A 19,743-nucleotide genomic window follows, 5' to 3' on the forward strand; every position below is an offset into this window, starting at 1 on the left:
ACGAAATAAGTCGGCCACTGACGAACTGGAAAGGGTAGACCATAGCTTAATTTGCACAATGTAAGGTGTCGAACGCACTCGTATAATAATTGTTATATATCATTACTAAGTAGGCCGGCCTCTTTACGGTGAAACAAGGTCGTACTATCTTGACGTCTCCATCAAAACTAATGTTCTTCATAAACCCCTGAAAAAGGCTGGAGCCTTGGTTGTAAAATTAAACAGAGATATAAGAAAAGACCTCACGGAATAGTGCTGTATACGTTTATGACGTAGTTAACTTTCATTTAGTTGTTCCTTATACTGAACTGCAAAGACGAATTTTCTTATCGTGACGTTACTGGATCAATATCGTCAGCATAATGCTGTGTTCTATGTTTTAGCCAGGTACATAACATCTATATGAGTCTTAATTGTACAAATCCAATATATCAAAATTTAAAAAATGGGTAGATTTCTATGGAGATGACAAAGCTTTTTTTAAAATCAAGCTGTGTAATTGAATCATGCCTTCGGCTACTCTCAATCTCTTAGGGATTCTCAAGTTTCGGAAAAGAGAACAAGGTTACTAGGAAAATTTTTTAGGTACATTTGATCTTATTCTTGTAATTACGAGTAGTCAACTGATATTGCCAGAAATGTAAAATGTGTCTCTGAATGTACCGATCGTTACTGGTCCAAACCGACTATACCTTTGAGCTGATTAAAATTGATTTAAGTTGTTATGTATCAGTTCTTATTGCGAATACAAATTGGTCGCTTTGACAAGCGGAGAAGGACCGAGGACAAATTGTTTTCAGTGCCAAGGGACTGTTTACATGGAGGGGGAAGATCCTAGCACAAGGAAAATCCTAGAGGGCGGATCATCCTAGCGCCATATGTTTTCTGTACTCAGTTTAAATGCAAAAAGTTGTACTTGGCCCCAGCACTACGATCTTCCTGGAGATAGGAAGATCCTAGCACCATGCATGTAAACTTCTTTCGCTCGGAAGATCCTAGCACTACGTACAAAAAGAACAAACATGGCGGCAGCCGGGCGTTAAGCTGCTCACGGCCAACAGTTATTCTTCTTTTCCTTCTCCACTTGGTAACCACTTCGGCCGAAACTTCTGCATGTAAGGCAAACAAAAAGTTTTTCCGCTCATGTCGGATCCTCATAGTGCTAGGATCTTCCTCTCTCCATGTAAACAGCCCCTTATAAGTTACTGGCTCAATATCCTCAGCGTAATGTTATATTCCAACGAGTGTACTTTAGCCAAGTACGCTACATTTATACAACAGCAATACAATTTTAATTAATTACACACATGTAAATGTCAGTTATAGTATAGGGGAGATTTAGATTTCTAAGCAGACCACAAAGTAAAGTTTTTAATCAAGCAAGTTGTGTATTCAGACGCTTGTGTCGCTTGGAAGAAAGAACGAAGACGTGGCGTTTTTAACCAGTTTTAAAAACCCGAAACAACGCAATTTCATATCTTTGTACTTATTTTAAATTAAATAACGAACTTTTGACTTCTAGTTAGAAGTTTGGCTAGACTCTGTCGTGAAACAAAAACAAAACTCAAACCGTTTTTCTTTTGTCTTTTTTTTTTCTTTTTACCTATTCATTACTCGCACTCAGTACTCCCTGCGTGGCCAATGGAACGGAATGGAAAGGAATTTCGGTCTAACTCAATGTTAAGCAAAGTCTCGTTTTCGATATTTTAAAGCTTATTTAGTGCACAGTTCTGCTCTGCCACAACTCCAGCCGGGAACGCCTGACGGAAAAGTGTAAAAAAATTTCTGAGCAGGAAGCAAAAATAATTTAATGAGGAAAATTGTCAATGGCAAGGGAAAGAACACGTTGTAAATCCTAAGGAGGAAACCTTTTTTGAGGCATTTAGAACAACCAACTGTTAGAATAGGAGACAGCTCAAGTTTGTTACCTTTCTCGTCTTCACATCTTTTTACCAGAAAACTAAATATAATGCTTCTTCTGAAATATGGTGCAAATACGTCTACACAAAACTGACGATAAACTGTCGATTCATCTAGCTGAGTTTTCAGTGCACCGCAGTCACGTGACCGATGACGTGAGAATCATGAATGACAAGGAATCTAATGGGATACAACGTTCTTGAATCGAATTTGGTTGCCTTGTGCCTCCAACCGGCGAAGATATGGCCCTCTAAAGTCACTAGTACCGATACTCCCTTATCTCTACAGTTATGCTTAGCCCCCTTAATTTTTCAGACGTAAACCACCGAATTTTAAGTGACCCTTATCAACAGCCTTCCAACTATGCTCTTTATTTTCCAGTTGATGACATCCTATTCACAGTGAATGGAAACGCTTACTTAGGTGTAGTAATGTGACTTATGACGTCATCATCCTAAGTTTGACATGACAGATGTTTGATGGCATGTATTGTTTCCACATGGAGTCGCATCCTCTTGCACTTCAAATTTACAATCAAAAATAACATTGTTTTTTGCATTCAAATTTGTTTAGGCAAAGACTCTTATTATAATTGTGTATTACTTTGGTAATCGTCCTAAATAGACCTGAATTACAGTAATGAGTGGTTTTCTCGCATTATTGGAAGATTTGAAAGCCAATCGTCAGGTTTTTGTTGTTGTCGTTTATAAAAGGCTATGGGGATGTTTTAGAAGATTACTGCTCTGGTCATCAAGCTTTAATTTCTAATTTCAACACATTTACCTTAAAGCCGAAAGGGATGTAATAAGCAAGTATATACATGTACGGACCGTTAACTCTCACATTGCCCCGTTGCACGCTTGGTATTTGGACCGTAAGAAAGATTGAGGTCCGACAGGAAACGAACGGACCGTTAATTGCTAATATCTGTCAGGTCCGTATGAAAGGATTCATGACGGTCCGTACCAAATTACGGACCGTCAATCGTAAACGACGGTCCATATCAGTGCGGCCGGATTGGACATGGGTGATCTGGGCAGGGAATTACGGTCTTTTTGCCCACGAGTCGTTTCGCAAACGGTCAGTTCGCAAACGTCTAGAAGTCAGTTTGCAAACGCCTAAAAATCAGTTTGCTAATGATGGCAACGATAACTTAATCCCATAAATTCGAAGAGTGTGAGAGTGTGTGACTTTTTTCTATCTTCAGCTAAGCTTAAAGCTTAAACATTCATCGAATCCACTTTCAATCAAGTCCTTCTACATATCACTGACAGTAAATTTAAGCGTCGAAGACCCCGATAGCTCACCCTGGCTATCTCGATGATTGGCCTAAAAATCAGTTTGCTAATGATGGCAACGATAACTTAATCCCATAAATTCGAAGAGTGTGAGAGTGTGTGACTTTTTTCTATCTTCAGCTAAGCTTAAAGCTTAAACATTCATCGAATCCACTTTCAATCAAGTCCTTCTACATATCACTGACAGTAAATTTAAGCGTCGAAGACCCCGATAGCTCACCCTGGCTATCTCGATGATTGGCCTAAAAATCAGTTTGCTAATGATGGCAACGATAACTTAATCCCATAAATTCGAAGAGTGTGAGAGTGTGTGACTTTTTTCTATCTTCAGCTAAGCTTAAAGCTTAAACATTCATCGAATCCACTTTCAATCAAGTCCTTCTACATATCACTGACAGTAAATTTAAGCGTCGAAGACCCCGATAGCTCACCCTGGCTATCTCGATGATTGATTAATGCCAATTTCCGTCCTCTTTCTTGTCATGAAAGCCAGTCGGCGAATGGCTTTGGCCAATGACCTGGTTCATTCATCAAAAACAATTTAATCATCATGCTCTAATTTATTTAACAATTCAAAATCGTTTATGTCATTCAATGACAAAATTACTGTCTATTGACTGGACACCAAGACCGAGACTAAAACCTGGACAGATTGCAGAGTCTGCAGGCCTGCACTTCTTTTGTTACTGATCATCAAGTGCTACTAAGTTGAAGTCTTGCGGATTAGTGATTCCCGCATGTAATGCAGTTTATCTGCAGCTGGCATTTGCGACACACACACATTATGAGTTCTTTGATGGGACTTTCATCGTAACCTATGAGAATTAGTAGAAAAAAAGGGCAGGCATCAATTGAACCATCCATTAAATTTTAGTTGTGAGTGTAATATGAATAAAAATATTTTGCAAACATATTTATTTATAAACATGGACGATCATTTCTACCTCAGGGTATTTCATTGAACAAAATCAAACAGCATGTGTTAATAACACAATCAATTAATTTTTATCAAGTACATTCCCTCCTCTCATAAGGGTTTGCACAATTTTTTGCATTTCCATGTCTCACATGGTGTATGCCATGAAGGCTATAAATACACTTAATATCAGCAAAAAAATCCCCTCGGTGGTTACTACCAAACTCACAATCAGATGATATCACTTACTGTTTTCACTTCCAAGTAGGGTAACAAGCCATATTCACCCCTGTAATAAATAATTATCAGATCATTAGGAATGAAAAAACTAACAGCTCCTAGGCCTGAATATAACATGCATTTACGAGAGAGAGAGAGAGAGAGAGAGAGAGAGAGAGAGAGAGAGAGAGAGAGAGAGAGAGAGAGAGAGAGAGAGAGAGAGAGAGAGAGAGAGAGAGAGAGAGAGAGAGAGAGAGAGAGACAACTTGATTTGACTAAGGGTAGTCTTCTTTGCAACCATTATTAGGGCCATCGTGCAATGCTCCTATCCAGTGGGGAGGAGCATTACATGACAACCCCAATAATGGCTATGAAGGAGACTAACCTAAGGGTGCCTTGATCAATATTTATTTTAATTCTGCCTCATTTTGGCTTTGTTAAAATTTTAGCCAAAGATTATGTTTGTTAGTAAATATAAAAAAACTAAGTATTCTAAAAAGCAAATTTAGAATAGTTTTATTTTACTATAAAAAATTGCGATAAAACATTTCGTAAAAACATTATAAAAAGGTTAAAAAACACGACGTTTCGATGTACATTACATCATTATCAAGTGAAATTAAAAATGCAAGATTGCGGCTATAAATACAAAAATGGACAATAGATATTAATTAAAATAGTAGCATTGAAGAATGCTACCGGTTAAACAAAAAGTTTCGCACGTATAGAGTCCGTTTGAGTGTTCAAGCAAGGCTTAAGTTTCTTGATGTACAGCATTTCAAATACCAAACAATCAAATTTGCTCTGACACTTTCTCAAGATGTTAAAATGGCCCTGATTCAATAGGTGTTTGCTCCCGTGAGCTTCAAGAAAATGTTTGCCAATTGCCGAGTTCTTGTGCTCAGCAACGCGTTGAAAAAGGTGTCTGGCTGTATAGCCGACATAATCTGCATCGCACAGATCACATGAAAAATAGTAAACAACGCATTGCTGATTCACAATCGACGGCTTAACTTCCCTAGGCTTAAGATCATGTTCTAATTTCCTACTAACAAAAACTGGCTGCAATATGGGGCCAATCTTATTACTTAGGTCGTTAAATTGCCTGCGAACCGCATTGGCAGCTACTTGATCCTTAAAAGGAAGGATAATTCTGATCTTACGACCGCCTTCAGGCTTCTCTTCCGCTGCCTGTTCCGATACATTACGAAGAAAATTACTAATGATGGAATCTATGAGAGCCCTAGGACATAAATTACCATTCTCTGCCTTGCCCAGACATTTTGAAGCCTCCAAAGGGTGCTTGGGGGGCCCCTGACTCATAGCAGTTGACCCTGAAAAAATGACAGTCCATCTAAATGTACATTGTATATGTTATAACAAGTTACAGTTTCTCAGAATAATCCATTAGTTGAAAGCCACACAACCCCAGGACAGGGAGGAAAAGGAAGTTCAGATCAATCAATGTTTTGGAATTTGAAAACTTTGAAAATAGGGGAAGGGAGATGGTCCTTTAGCCCTAGCCACCCCCCACCCCTTACCTGGTGGTACATCAAAAACCAAATCTGAAATACACCACAAATTAGCTGCCTAATAAATCCATGAATGCCGACTGTGTGCCTGGAATCTGTAAGTCTTAAAGTGCAACCATTCAAAATTAATGAAAGTAACTTTTATCAAGCGGTACTACCCTACAGTACTCCATTTATCATGCTTCACAAAGTAGTTCTATCTTTCAAGTCCTGGACTTTTCGTGTGCTGTTGATTTATTTTAATTTGAGAGTTTGGCAATTTTGACACAATTGAGTGACTTCTCTTTGGACTTCAGGGTTTTTAAAAATGTTTCTTACCGAATTGCCCCAGCCTGTAAACTGTGAGAAATGGCCGTCAATTTGTCTACATCCTTGGTAAATAATCCTGCTGCCAGTCCATAAGAAGTGTTATTTGCCCTTTCAATAACCTCATTTATATCACTGAACTTAATTATTTGCTGCACTGGGCCAAATATCTACAGAGAAAGAAACATTCAAGAAGTATTCAAGGGGATCGAGCCATGCACAAATTTAAGCATTACGACTGGCAGTGCCTACTTTATGATCAATAACATGAAAACTCTAAATACCCCGACTCAAGCAATGGTTGTTGAACTTTTCATTGCCATTGAATTAATGTTAGTGGCAGAAGCTTGAGTAAACTAAAAGATTTCCCTCAACGGATAGAAAACTTAGGACATCCAATAATAAGTATTGCACTGTCACTGCTTCACTGTGATCAATTTTGTCATTACTTAACTTTTTCAAGGATTGTTAGTTGTGACAACAGTATTATGATCCTTATAATATTTAAAATGCTAACCCTGCAGTTGGCTTTTGAGTCCAGAATTTTCATGTTCTAAAAGGTGCAACAATGACCTGAATGGGATATTATCCCATCGAAGCTTAAGGGGAGTAACAATTATTGATACAGACTCCTAGTTGCTTCAAGCTAAAGAAACCATGGTTAAGCACGGCCCATGTTGGCCAGTTGTTCGTAGCGCTGAGAGCATAACCGACTCAAATGACTTTTCAGATCAATTTTTGTTGTTTTAGGTCAGATTCAACAGAGTTTTTGTATGTGGCCTTGAATTTCTTCAGGAGACGTTGCTCAAATGTTTTATCAGCTACTTTAAATGTGCTTCGTTTGCAATAAAAACCTATGATTATGGTTACAATGCATTTTTACCTTTCTTTATTAAATAAAGAAAGGTAAAAATGTATAACGTATAAAATTTTTATACAGGATTCACGTAAACTGTACAAAAAATAAAGAAAAATGGGGAAGAAGCCCAAAGAAACTATGAGGTTTATGAATTTTGTGCTTCCTCAACTAATGTTACATTACAAAGATTCATAGAACGGCAGTGGTGAGATAGGTAATGAATATTCAATATTATTACTGATAATAATTATACAATATCAAAAGGGAAAGAAAAACGGAAACATAAAACTTAAAGAAAAGTAATTGCCCCCGCAGGGTTTTGGCCCAGAGGCCAAAACCCGAGGAGGCACCCTAGGATTCCCCGCGTGTTTACATATAAGGAATTTCAAAATGTAAGAAAGTAAGTACTGTAAGTAAATTTGTTAGTATGCAAAAAAAATCTCGATTTGATCAAACTAGGCGCGCACGGTCGTCTCGGGTAATATTTCAGCAAGCGCGCAAGGTGCTGTCGGGTAGCTGTCATTCTGCAGCTACGAGGTCTTCGAGCAGCGTTTGACGGTCTTGCGAGCAAGAGTTTGCGTTTCGTCGTCCTCAAGCAGCATTTCGAGTTTTTTCTAGCAGTGTTTCAAGGTCTTGCAACCACGAGTTCGCATTTCGCCATCATTTAGCAGCATTTCAACCACGAGTTCGCGTTTTGCCATCTTCTAGCAGCGTGTCAAAGTCTTGCAACCACGAAGTCACGTTTCGCCATCTTCTGCATCTTTAGCAGTCTTTCAAACCACGAGTTCACATAATTATACATACAATACGTTGCTGTTTCACAAAACAAAACTGTATGACTGTTAAACAGATCTTCAAAAGCGGGGGCAGCTCTAGTGAAAACTATTACTAGTTTAATAAAAGGGGGAATGGGAAAAGGTAGAAATTAACTACAAAGGAAGGTTTTTCTTCAACTTGTTTTTAAAATAACATAACAAGGGAATTCTTCTGAGCACCCCAAAGCGTCTCACAAAAGTTACCATGGGGGATCGATCCTTCATGGCAGCAGCGCCACGGCTTTGGAACAGTCTTGCCGTAAGCATTAGATCTGCTTGTACCACAAGTGATTTTAAACAGAAACTTAAGACATTTTTATTCAGAAAGGCATTTTGTTAGTACAATTAGTTTATTAGCCTTTTAGCGTTATATAGTTTTCTGTAAATTACCTTTCTTATAGCCATTGTAAATATTGCCTCCTTATAGCCATCTTATAGCCAATAAATTGTTAATATAATTGTAGTTTTCATCTTTTTATTCCATAGTAATTTTAATGTTAAGTTATTATTTTATTTTTTCTTTTGAATTTTATTGTAATGTCTGTAATGTGCATTTGATTATTTTTATAGAGAAGGCACAATTTAAATATTAAATATTATTATTATTTTATTATTATTAAAAGTTGCAACCCTTATTGAATTTTAAATGTCTGGGCTGAGCGAATTAAAAAACAAACGACCATGGTACTGGAACAAAAGACTGATTCTTGATTAATACATTAAATAATATAATATTTATAATATATAGGCCCAGTGCAGTAGATAAATCAAATTCTATCACATAAATGAGGATGTTGAGATAGCACATTACAGCTAATAATCACCTTGTAATATTCATGTGAATTAAATAAATTGACTTGACTTGAAAATTACTGACTTGATTATCATTGTCCTTACTGTTACCAGCAATATCATTGTCAGTAATCTTTTCTTACCAAACAGTCCCAGCCTGTAAACTGTGAGAAATGGTTGTTGCTTTGTCAATGTCCTTGGTGAACACTGAGGCCGCCAGTCCATAAGTTGTATTATTTGCCCTCTCAATGACCTCATTGACATCACTAAACCTAATTATCTGTTGTACTGGGCCAAATATCTATCACACAGGAAGGGAAAAAAGAACTGCACTTATTAGGACACTAGCTCTGCATGAAAATCTTTAAACATAAAAACCACCCACTGCACATCAAATTTTCACTACAAAACCGGTGTTAGATAAGAAGGCTGAATCTTGGTCAAGTTTCAGTCGTTATTCGCTTTCTCCAAACAAGAGTTTTATTTTGTTTGCCCCGGTGTATTTCACTGCTGTTCACGTGTTTTGAATATTTATGATTATATGAAGTAGTGCGAAAGGTAAAATTTACATAAATGTATGCTCCTGCTTCGCAAGTCTCCTATTGTAAATTGTACGTTTTGCACGACAGCCCGGTTAGCTCATTAACCAGGCTGTGATTTTCAGCCTGGACGGAAAGTTTCTTCATGTAATTGCAAACTCTTTTCTAACAGGGTTAATGAAATGGTCCCTTATAACCAGGCTGAAATTATAACCATATAATCAGGCCCTAAGAGCCTCTAAGGGGTTTTCTCATAATTATTGAGTTCCTTCACTGGTTTTTCTTCCTTCCCAAAATCAATGTTCCCTAGCTAATTCCAACAATTTTTGAAAGGATTCAGGATCATCTTCCAGGGTCTATGGTGCTCACTAAACAATATAGACTAGTACTTGAATATCCCATTGCCACAAATTATGTTACCTATTGAGGAGTTTTTGCTTATTAGTATTTGGTCAAAATACTAACGATAGGTAACAAACGTCAACAGTCAATCATCTAATTTAACAGCCAGCTGGACAGTTAAGCCCTTATTTAAAAGCAATCCAAGACCAGTAAATAATTCTGCCCTAAGGCCTTGTGCTAGTAATTAAGAAATTTTAATAACGTTACTAGAGTCCTAAAGACTTATGATCTCGTGTCAATAGTAAACTAAAGTAACAGAAGTCTCCTTGTAGCTTAAATTGTCTGCAGAACCCTTTTGCATCAAAACTATTAAATTTTATTCGGGTTGTCAATTACCTCTTCTTTGGCAATCCTCATGTCATCTTTGACTTCTGAGAAAACAGTTGGTTGAATGAAATATCCCTTGTCTCCATGCCGACCACCACCGCACTCCAACTTTGCTCCTTCCTTCTTTCCACTTTCTATCAAATCCAGGATTTTGGTGAATTGTTCCTCATCAATCTAAAACACAAACTAATGATGAGGCAAAATAAAAGTGGCCTTAAAATCTCAGTGGTGAAAGCTCAATTTTTTTCTCAAGTCATCTTTAGGCAAACTAATTTGTAGAGAAAAGCAAAGGCACCAATGAGACATAAAATTCTGTTGTCCAATTTCAAAATCTGTTTTACCTTTTTAAGTCAAGAGTATAAACCGAATGGCCATACTCCAATTTTTTTGATCCAAAAATCCATTTAGCAAAAAATTGATTATTGGGATGTACATACTATCCTCATTGTCTTCAAAAAAAGTCTTAAGAAGCAACCTGCAATCATCAGCCAGGGAAATTTGTTGTGAAGTGGGTGTGTCTTTTCAACTTTCAAGTCTGTCTACAAGAAAATTTCAACAAGATACAACCATCTACTTCACTGTCAAAACACAGGTCAACAAATTGACAACCCTCAAAAACTTGATATCAGTATATGTTGCCTAGTTGATTTCACACCTGTGGTCCTTGCTCTATCACATCATCAAACGGATCCCCAACAGTACGTTTCTGAGCTCTTAGCACACTCTTTCTGACAAACTCATCATAAATGGTGTCCTGTACAAATGTGCGACTGCCTGCACTACAGCACTGTCCTTGGTTAAAGAACAGAGCAACATGGGAGTACTCCACGGCATAGTCCAGATCACTGTCGGCAAACACTATGTTTGGGCTCTTTCCTCCAAGCTCCAGTGTCACACGCTTAAGATTTGAGTTAGCAGCTGCTCTTTGAATTAATTTGCCAACCTAAAGATGGATGCTAAACTTTAAGTTCAGAAATAAATTTGCATTAAAGGTTGGTGCGCACAAGGAAACTTGCACATGGATGCACTACAGTTAGCAGTTCCTGCAACAAAGTTCTGAGAACAAGTCCTTTCTTGTGAGCAACTCACTTCCAAAAATTCTTTAAATCAATTATTACAATCCCACAATTTTCTGTGTCATCATTGAGATTGTATGCCTCAGTTGAAAGGCAATTGTATTGATTTCTAACTAAATACATTATGCTAATGGAAAGTGCAATCATTGTGAGCCATTTGAAATAAATTTTCATTCATATGCAAACATAACTAATTTTCATAGGAAAAGCTTTGCACTTAATAGCCTTGCTTTCATAGTGAGGTTCGAAGCATTTACTTTTTGTATTGATTTGAGGTATGACTAAACCTGTCACATCTCCCAAGAAAAATTATGATTACTTTATAAATTCAGCTTACCTCAGTTGATCCAGTGAATGACACTTTGTTGACGTCCATGTGCTCAGAAATTGCGGCTCCTGCTGTGGGTCCATAACCAGAAATGATGTTCACTACACCAGGTGGAAACCCAGCCTACAATGTACATGAGAATAAAAAACACATTTTTGCTTGTAACCTTTCAGAGAAAACATGAAGGAATTACCTTCTTGGCTGCTCAGGAACAAACCCTGATCATGGGGGAGAGGGAGTGGGAGGGGGAGAGGCAGGGGGAAGGAAAGGAGGAGGGGGAAGGTCCCCCCTTTATCAAAAGTACACTAAAAGTGACACCCAAATGAAAATTTAAGAAGATGCCCAAATTATGATATCTTTATTTGGAGATACTGATTGCAGAAATGATATGTACAGCTTGTTCCAAAGAGTCCCTTTAATTAAACAACCCTTTGTTTGAGAAGTCCTGAATTCTTATGTTTACTTAGTAATGATTTCTTTTTCAGACTTGAAAAGATAGGTAACCCTGCCAGTTAAGGCGGCCGAACACAGTTTTCTAGTATCCAGGTGTTAGTAGACATAATTTATTTGAAAACTACGTACTTCTGAGTACCCCAAATTAGCATGGTGCAAGATTAACTAAGAAGGAATAAATTTTGATACTTCTCGTTGAGCAAGGTGCCGTTGCCATAGCAATGCAGCAAGCTATTAATCGTCCACAAATAATGGTTTTCCTTAATTTTTAGAAAATGCACTCATTAGATTTTTTCCATTTTTTGTATCCAGAAAAACTCACAAAATACTGACAGAGTGACGCTGCTTTCATGTAATTTTAACAGAGAGATCTCCTGTAAATGTTGGTTTTGCACTTTAATGTTTTTTGAAGATACCCTCCGTTAGATTTTGTTTTTGGTTTGTAGGCAAGTTACGCTTTTAGAAAACTACTGTTTTGTCAAATTTCACGAAATTCTAACGAGCGGTTCCTTAGAAAACAGTTCATTTCCATTAAAACAACCAGTCACAATTTTTTGCTCAAAATTATGCGCATGCGTGGCTTTTAATTAGGTTTTCTCAGCAGAGATGACAAGCGTACAAAAAGGCTTAGCTCATTGTGAACTCACTTTCTTTGTTAGGCGATAAATGAAGAAGGATTTACAAACAAGAAACTGTGTTATTTTAAGGTGATTCCGTTGAAAAAGAAGGAGTATTAAAAATTGTCTAAGACTTGGTCCAGTTCATGACTATGCAGTTATGAGCATTACAAAAATGCAATAAAAAATGGGGGTCACCGTGCTCGTTTTTGTGCAACCTGGATGGCTATTATAGTAAATAGATGACCCACGAGCTTTATATTAGGAACGCTAGTAATCAGAAAAGGGAACTATCATATCTATAAAAATTAATTTCTTGCATTAAAATATCGAAGCAGTTCAACAAAATTTACTTTAATCTTACACAACAAACTATTTTAATTGAACTGGAATTAAGATTATGAAAGAAATTAAAGATTTTGCTGCGGGTGCACATAAGCAGCACTACCTAAATATGCGCTTTTTAAAGCATTCAAATAAAAATATCTCAAAGTAGAGTATTAAACTTTTCTTTAAATCACGATATATAGTGGTCAACCGTATGACATTTAAATTGATGCATTAAAAAATGGGGGTCTGTTCTGTCGCACTTTGTAATAATCATCGCACTTTGTAATACCTGTCGCACTTTGTAATAAAACTGTCACACTTTGTAATACCTGTCGCACTTTGTAATAACACTTGTCACACTTTGTAATAAAATAGCTATCGCACTTTGTAATAACAAGTTGTCGCACTTTGTAATAAATGAAGCTGTCGCACTTTGTAATAACAAGTTGTCGCACTTTGTAATAAGCTTTTAAATTACTTTTGAATACCACGTTCGGTGGAAAATAAGTGAATTAACTAATCACCCAGGGTACAAATACGCTCTTCTTTTATATTTTACTTTGCACACTAAACTGAGGGGATGAAAAAGAAACGCGTTGTCCTCCACGCTTCCCGCAATTGTTATTTGTCTTGATGTATCGTGACTTTCTCATCACGAGTAATGACTTTTAAAAATCGGTTTTGTTAAGCCGCTCCATTGACTCGGTACTAGTCTAATTTACCGTGCAAATGGCCCTATTGTATGTTTAATTTGTAAATGATATCTTAATTCAGGTGTTAGAGAGGAAGAAACTGGAAAGTAACCTGTGATGATGCTCAGGACAGAAGGAGAGATTTGGTGTTCTCTTGCAAATCCTGGGCAAGATGTTTTCCTCTGCTCCCAGCCAAGTGGTTAAAGACATGCTAGTCTAACTACTATGCGTGACCCACACCTCAAAATGACCTCGTCGATCTAGGGCAGGAGGCATTTGTACATCTCACACAATGGTTTCGACCAATGCTCGAAGGGAAAGGCTATCACATTGCATCCATTCCACCCCAGGGGATCTTTTTGAAGGTTCTGGTCAGTGTTCAGTTCAAGAGGTAGGCATAGCTTGATCTGTGGACCACCATTCTAACAAAGAAACGCGACAAATGTGATCTCAAAGATGGACTCCACTTTCTTGAAATCGTATTGGTTCTTCCTATCTCCGCTGCTCAGCAGGGAAAGGGCATAATCAGCCCAAAATAGAGTCATGATTCACATTCCTCCCTTGGTGGAGAAACCCTTGAAGATCCATGGGAATTTCACTGGAGGGTCCATCATTTCTGGATTTTGATCCAGAGGCAGCAGTGAAAAAATGGGTTTCTTCGTCAAAAAGGCCACGAGGACCATTCCTCCAATCTTGAGGATATAATGCAGCAGATATTCAGAATATAGATAGAATCTATCCAGTCTTTTATTTCTTGGCCCACACCTCACTGCAACTCCCATCTACTAATACCTCAGCACACACCGTGCAGACCTATCGACCATTTACACTGCGTAACGTGTATATTTCGAAGAACGGTGGTATTTGTCTTGTAATGGTGTCCAAGCTATCTCGACTTTTAGCCACGATTGTAGCACCTATTTAAAATCTTGTGACTACCCCCACCCCCCTCCCTCCAAAAAAAAAAAAACTCCTCATATAGAACAAGTAGCGAGTCACTTGAAGCCTCCGTCTCCCTTACTGACACTTAGACCCAACCCTCTTGGGCATCTTTTTATTTTTACCTGGAGTTATTTCCCCTCTGTTCAGTTATTACACTCCATCGTTGCTAAAGAAGCTATGTGATCTCCAAAATAACAATTGCGAGAAGCGTGGAGTAAAACGCGTTAGTCCCCTCAGTTAAGTATGTAGAGTAAAATATCAAGGAAGAACGTATTTGTGCCCTGGGCGATTAGTTAAGTCATATATTTTCTACCAAATATCCTATTCAAAGGAAATTTGAAAGCTTATTACAAAGTGCGACAACTTTTTATTACAAAGTGCGACAGCTTCATTTATTACAAAGTGCGACAACTTGTTATTACAAAGTGCGACAGCTATTTTATTACAAAGTGTGACAAGGGTTATTACAAAGTGCGACAGGTATTACAAAGTGTGACAATTTTATTACAAAGTGCGACAGGTATTACAAAGTGCGATGATTATTACAAAGTGCGACAGAACAGGGTCACCGTGCTTGTTTAGAAGAAAAGGACCATTTATTTTCCCGCCGAGCTTAACCTCAAGGAAATCCTGTAATGTTGTGCGTGTGCGCGCTGACGTGCGCGCGCTAAATGACGCAAAAAATTATGCGCAGCAAGGATGCGCAATGCAATTCATCGGAATCACCTTAAGAGCAAAACTTACCTTTGTGATTCATTTGGTATAAAATCGAGGGATCGATAGTATTTGCTTACCACAACCCTAGCGCGTGCTTAATAGCATCACTAACAGAATCTGTAAAGTGCGCGCAAACTGTGTTCGGCCACCTTAAAGATTCACCCACATTTGTAAATTACCTGCCTGACAAATGAAACCAACCACCTTAAATAGCACTAGATAAAATCAGTACACAGCTAGTACTACTAACAGAAAAGTAGTGCTCAACATAACTTTCAATTCATAGCCACTGACACTTTTATGATTAGGGGAAAGAAATGGTCTTTCAAAACACATGTATCTTACAAACTCCTAGTTGAAATTCATGTCTCACGGTCTCAAATCTCAGTCTCAGAGAACTTTCTCTGCAGAGTCTATTTCTTTGACAAGATAAGAAAAAAAGTAAGAGACTCGCAGGAAAATTGCTAGCAATTCTCATCATCTAAAAAATCTCAAATTTACCATTTGCATCCCTATGATTTCATCCACAGAGTCAAGGGTTAAAACCTCTTCCTTGTGCGATACAATAAACAGCACCACAAGAAAATACTGCTAAAGAGCTGTCACATTTAGGAATTCTTCCACAGACTGAAAAGTTAGGAAAACGTGCATGAACACAATACAATTTAACGTTGGGAATCAACGGGTTAAATGTTGAAGTCAACGTAGTTATTTTACACTACCTTACACTAAGTGAATTTAACCAGGATTAACAAAACTCATATCTCTTACCTCTTTGATCAGAGATCCAAGGTAAAGAGCTGTCAGTGGAGTTTGCTCTGCTGGTTTAAGTATAACAACATTACCACAAGCCAGTGCTGGAGCAAGCTTCAAACCAGCCATGTTGAGAGGGAAATTCCAGGGTGTGATGGCTCCTACCACGCCCACTGGCTCATGTCTGGTGTACACAAAGTAAGGACCATCTGAAGAAAGACAAGAAAAAGAAAGTAATTTACAATAAATTGGTTGCCATGGTAACATGAACGTTAATAAGCACTAACTAACCAAGAGAAAATTTCCCAGATAAATTTCTGAAAAAGGCATAAGATTTCATGACATTTGCTCAAATATTAATAAAAAAAAAAATTTTCCAGGTTTAAAGTTGACATGGACAGAATTCCCCCTAGATAGGGTTAAGCATTCAGTCTAGGATAGAAAATCTGACACAGGGCACTGAGATGAGATGGTGTAGCGGCCGGCACTCAAAGCTATTCGACGACTAACTTCGCTCGAGTTACGACACACCAATAACGCAGGGAAATACTTTACGGACAATCACTTGAATCAATTTATTAAGACAAGCCACAAATCCAAGATCATATCGTAAACTGAAATCAACGATACAAACGAAGAAACTAAGCTAAAACCCTAAAATGGTATCTAACATTCCAATCATTCCATCACAAAATAGCAAACTCAAAGCGAATTAATGTACAAAATCAACAAATAATCAAGATACAACATAACAAGAAAATAGCGAAAGAAAACGATTAATTAAGCTAAACAATAAAACTAGCGAAGCATGACTAATTGCGAAGAAATCTACTCACGGGCAGCCACCATAAAACTGACAACAGATAGCCATGCCACGTGGTTGAAAGTACAAAAAAGAGCGATTAAAAACTTAGCGAAAATACAATCGGAACTAAAAAGGGTGCTAAAACTATAGAAACTGAAAGGAAAAAGATGACTTACATAACAATCCCACTATGCCGATTCCAGACCAAAACTTACCGTTCTTCTACGGGAAGAGTTCTTAAAAAACTTCTGTTCGCTAACACGATCAAAGCCAACTAACTAAAATGCGGTTTTGGGCGAAGCTATGTTGCTCTATATCACGTGCGATTTGTGGCTAGCAACGTAACGTCATAAGCTAAAATAAACTAAAATTAATCATAGATTCCGGGGATTGGCTTACAATGCCGTTACAGATGGGATGGGATGGGATTAACGAATTTTGGTCAGAACAAAAATTTCTAAACCCCATCCCATCCCATAAGGATGAGGCAATTATGACATCATAAAATGCATGTCGTACACTAACCTGCCGATATGGTCTTTCCTGTAATCTTATCTGCCCAGCCAGCATAATATCTGAAGCATTTCACAGTTAAATCCATATCATCTACAGAATCAGCAAATAATTTCCCACTATCCAATGTCTCCATGGACTAAAAGTAGAATTATTATTATTTTAATTAGTAAATGGATTTTTCTGTCTTGAGCTGTTATTGAGCTAAATTGGAGAAGCCACAATCTTGGAAAAAACTGTTAATAATAACAATGAAACTTTTTGTTTATACAATAAAGAAATTGAAAAATTGTCAAATACAGTACTTGTTAATAAGCCCCAGGCTTCTATATAGGCTTCCTAGAACACATTTCATCTTGAAAATAGTTTAGTAGGAGTATTGTAATAGTAGGAATATTGTGTATCATCTTTAATGTATTTATGTTGTATTTTGTGGTTAAATTATGGCAAATAAAATGAATTGAATTGAATTGAATTGAATTGTGAAATGTTCATGGCTAGTCTGACAAAGCGTTTCGTCTCAGCCAAAGGACTATTCAGATAAATTTCAACTCATGTACATGCGGTTGGGAATCCTTCTGTAATGGAGGACCAGACTGCTAATATCTTCAATTTGCGAACGGGACTTTGGGAGTGATTTTCAACAAGTTTGCTCATAAATTCTGAAGGCCTCTGAAGAGTCTCTTGGCCTAGACGACACGCCACGTCAGACTAGCCACAACAATTTCACAAGTATTTGACAAATTTTTTGTTGATCTAAAAAAAATTCCACCGCTGCAGTAATACATCAATAACTCAGCCCATCATTAATTAATGCAAAAACAGAAAGAAATTTTAAAATTATTCATGGTCACTTACAGCCAGCAAGTCCAAGTCTCTCTCAATAAGATCCGCCAGTTTGTACAGCAGTCGACCTCTCTGTGAAGCATCCATTGTCCTCCAAGGACTCCCCAGTTTAAAAGCTGCAGAAGCTGCCTGAACAGCCTTGTCTACATCAGCCTGGAACAAGAAAACATTTCATACTGAATTTAATGAGGAAGAAGTAAATATTGCTGTCTTTGCTGCATCTGTGATGTCAACAGCTGGTCATGTTGGATGACCACATAGTTCTTAACAGTCCCAAAATATTTTGGAAGTTATATTTAGAAACCATACAGGACTGATACATGTATCATTAATAAAATAGTGGCAAGCCACAGATCTAAGATGTTCATCAACTATTTATTCAAAGCCTCAACCAGAAACTTTACACACATATTTCTCTGAACAAAACCACACGGTTCTGTTGGTTCCGCTGGGCTGATGAGTTCAAACACGGAAAAAGAAGCTGTCCAATCAATAGAGCAGCTCACGTGCAATTTACATGTAGATGCATAAGGTTCTGGCCAAACTAGACATGTTTACTTAATTACCACGATTGTATAATGGTTATAATCTAGGTAAAGCCTGGTTTGCATCATTACCAAAAACACTCAACACCACATAGTTTCATCAAAACAAGTACTCACTTTGTGACTGGACACTATGTAGTAAAGACGTGTCATATTGAGCTCCGTGCCGAGCAAACGTATTTTTGACTTAGAATTAGCCTTTCGCGCTGTATGTCTGGTGTACGACTTAGATCAGGAAAAAGAACAGGCAAAGCAGGAATTGTTGAGCGGAAACCAAAAGAAAAGTCAAAGGTAACGAAGGAAGAGTCGACCATGAACAACGCCATTCTTGAAGAGCTCAAATCTCTTCGAAGTGACCTTACAAAACAAATGCAAATAATTAGTGACGAACTCGCAACTTTTAAAAACACCACCGATGCCCGATTTGCGAAGATTGAAAACGTCATTTCAAAAATTGATGAATTAATCAACCAGTTGAAGCCGAAAGTAGAGAAGCTCGAAGAAGATGTTGGCGGCTTGAATACAACGCTAAATGAAACAGAGAAGTCTTTTCAAGAATGTAACATGGAGTTGAAGAAAAGAGTAGAATGCTTGGAAAGATATTCACGAGATTTTAATATTCGGGTGCTGGGTGTGGCTGAAGAGGATGACGAAAATTGCTTTACGATAATACAGAATTACTTCACTCTTCTTGGTTTCCAAGATGACATCGGCGAAATAGAAAACGTACACCGTACCGGCAAGAAACAAGATGGCAAACCCAGACAAATCATTGCTAAACTCTATAGCAGACCTTTCAAGAGAGAATTTCTTCGTGTCGCTAAGAGGCCTGAAAATAAAGAAGCATTGAACGGAATTCGATTTGTGGAAGATTTTACTCTTTATGACTTCGAAACCCGAAAAAAAGCACTCCCAATCATGAAAGAGGCTTTCGACATTGCAAAAATTTCAGCGAGATCTCGCCGAGATTGGCGAGATCTCGGCGAGTTGACCGAGATCTCGCCGAGATTTCAGTAATTCTCGGGGAGAATTTTAGCGGGCAAAAAAATTCTGCGAGATCTGGCCGAGATCGCGTTAATCTCGCCGAGGTAAGCGAGATCTCGCCGAGGTAACCGAGATCTCGACGAGATTTCAGTAATTCTCGGCGTGATTTTTAGAGGGCAAAACTTTCAGCGAGATCTCGCCGAGATTGCGTTAATCT

General features: G+C 37.8%; 1 protein-coding gene across 1 annotated transcript in view; it reads right to left on the reverse strand.

Annotated features, from left to right (window-relative positions):
* Positions 1-3,930: 3,930 nt before the first annotated feature.
* LOC146456155 (aldehyde dehydrogenase 1A1-like) overlaps positions 3,931-19,743 on the reverse strand; it is a 65,152-nt gene continuing 49,339 nt past the window's right edge. Inside the window, exons 3-12 of the mRNA XM_085093406.1 lie at positions 18,010-18,150; positions 17,164-17,290; positions 15,852-16,042; positions 11,339-11,452; positions 10,581-10,868; positions 9,935-10,099; positions 8,801-8,958; positions 5,613-5,687; positions 4,384-4,423; positions 3,931-4,033 (exon numbers count right to left, since the gene is read on the reverse strand). Of these exons, the coding sequence (XP_084949532.1) occupies positions 4,001-4,033; positions 4,384-4,423; positions 5,613-5,687; positions 8,801-8,958; positions 9,935-10,099; positions 10,581-10,868; positions 11,339-11,452; positions 15,852-16,042; positions 17,164-17,290; positions 18,010-18,150 (1,332 nt within the window). The 3' untranslated portion in view covers positions 3,931-4,000. The remainder of the gene's footprint in view (positions 4,034-4,383; positions 4,424-5,612; positions 5,688-8,800; positions 8,959-9,934; positions 10,100-10,580; positions 10,869-11,338; positions 11,453-15,851; positions 16,043-17,163; positions 17,291-18,009; positions 18,151-19,743) is intronic.

The sequence above is a fragment of the Pavona decussata genome, unplaced genomic scaffold (genome assembly GCF_977016875.1).
Source record: "Pavona decussata unplaced genomic scaffold, jaPavDecu1.1 SCAFFOLD_260, whole genome shotgun sequence".
NCBI classification, from domain to species: Eukaryota; Metazoa; Cnidaria; class Anthozoa; order Scleractinia; family Agariciidae; genus Pavona; species Pavona decussata.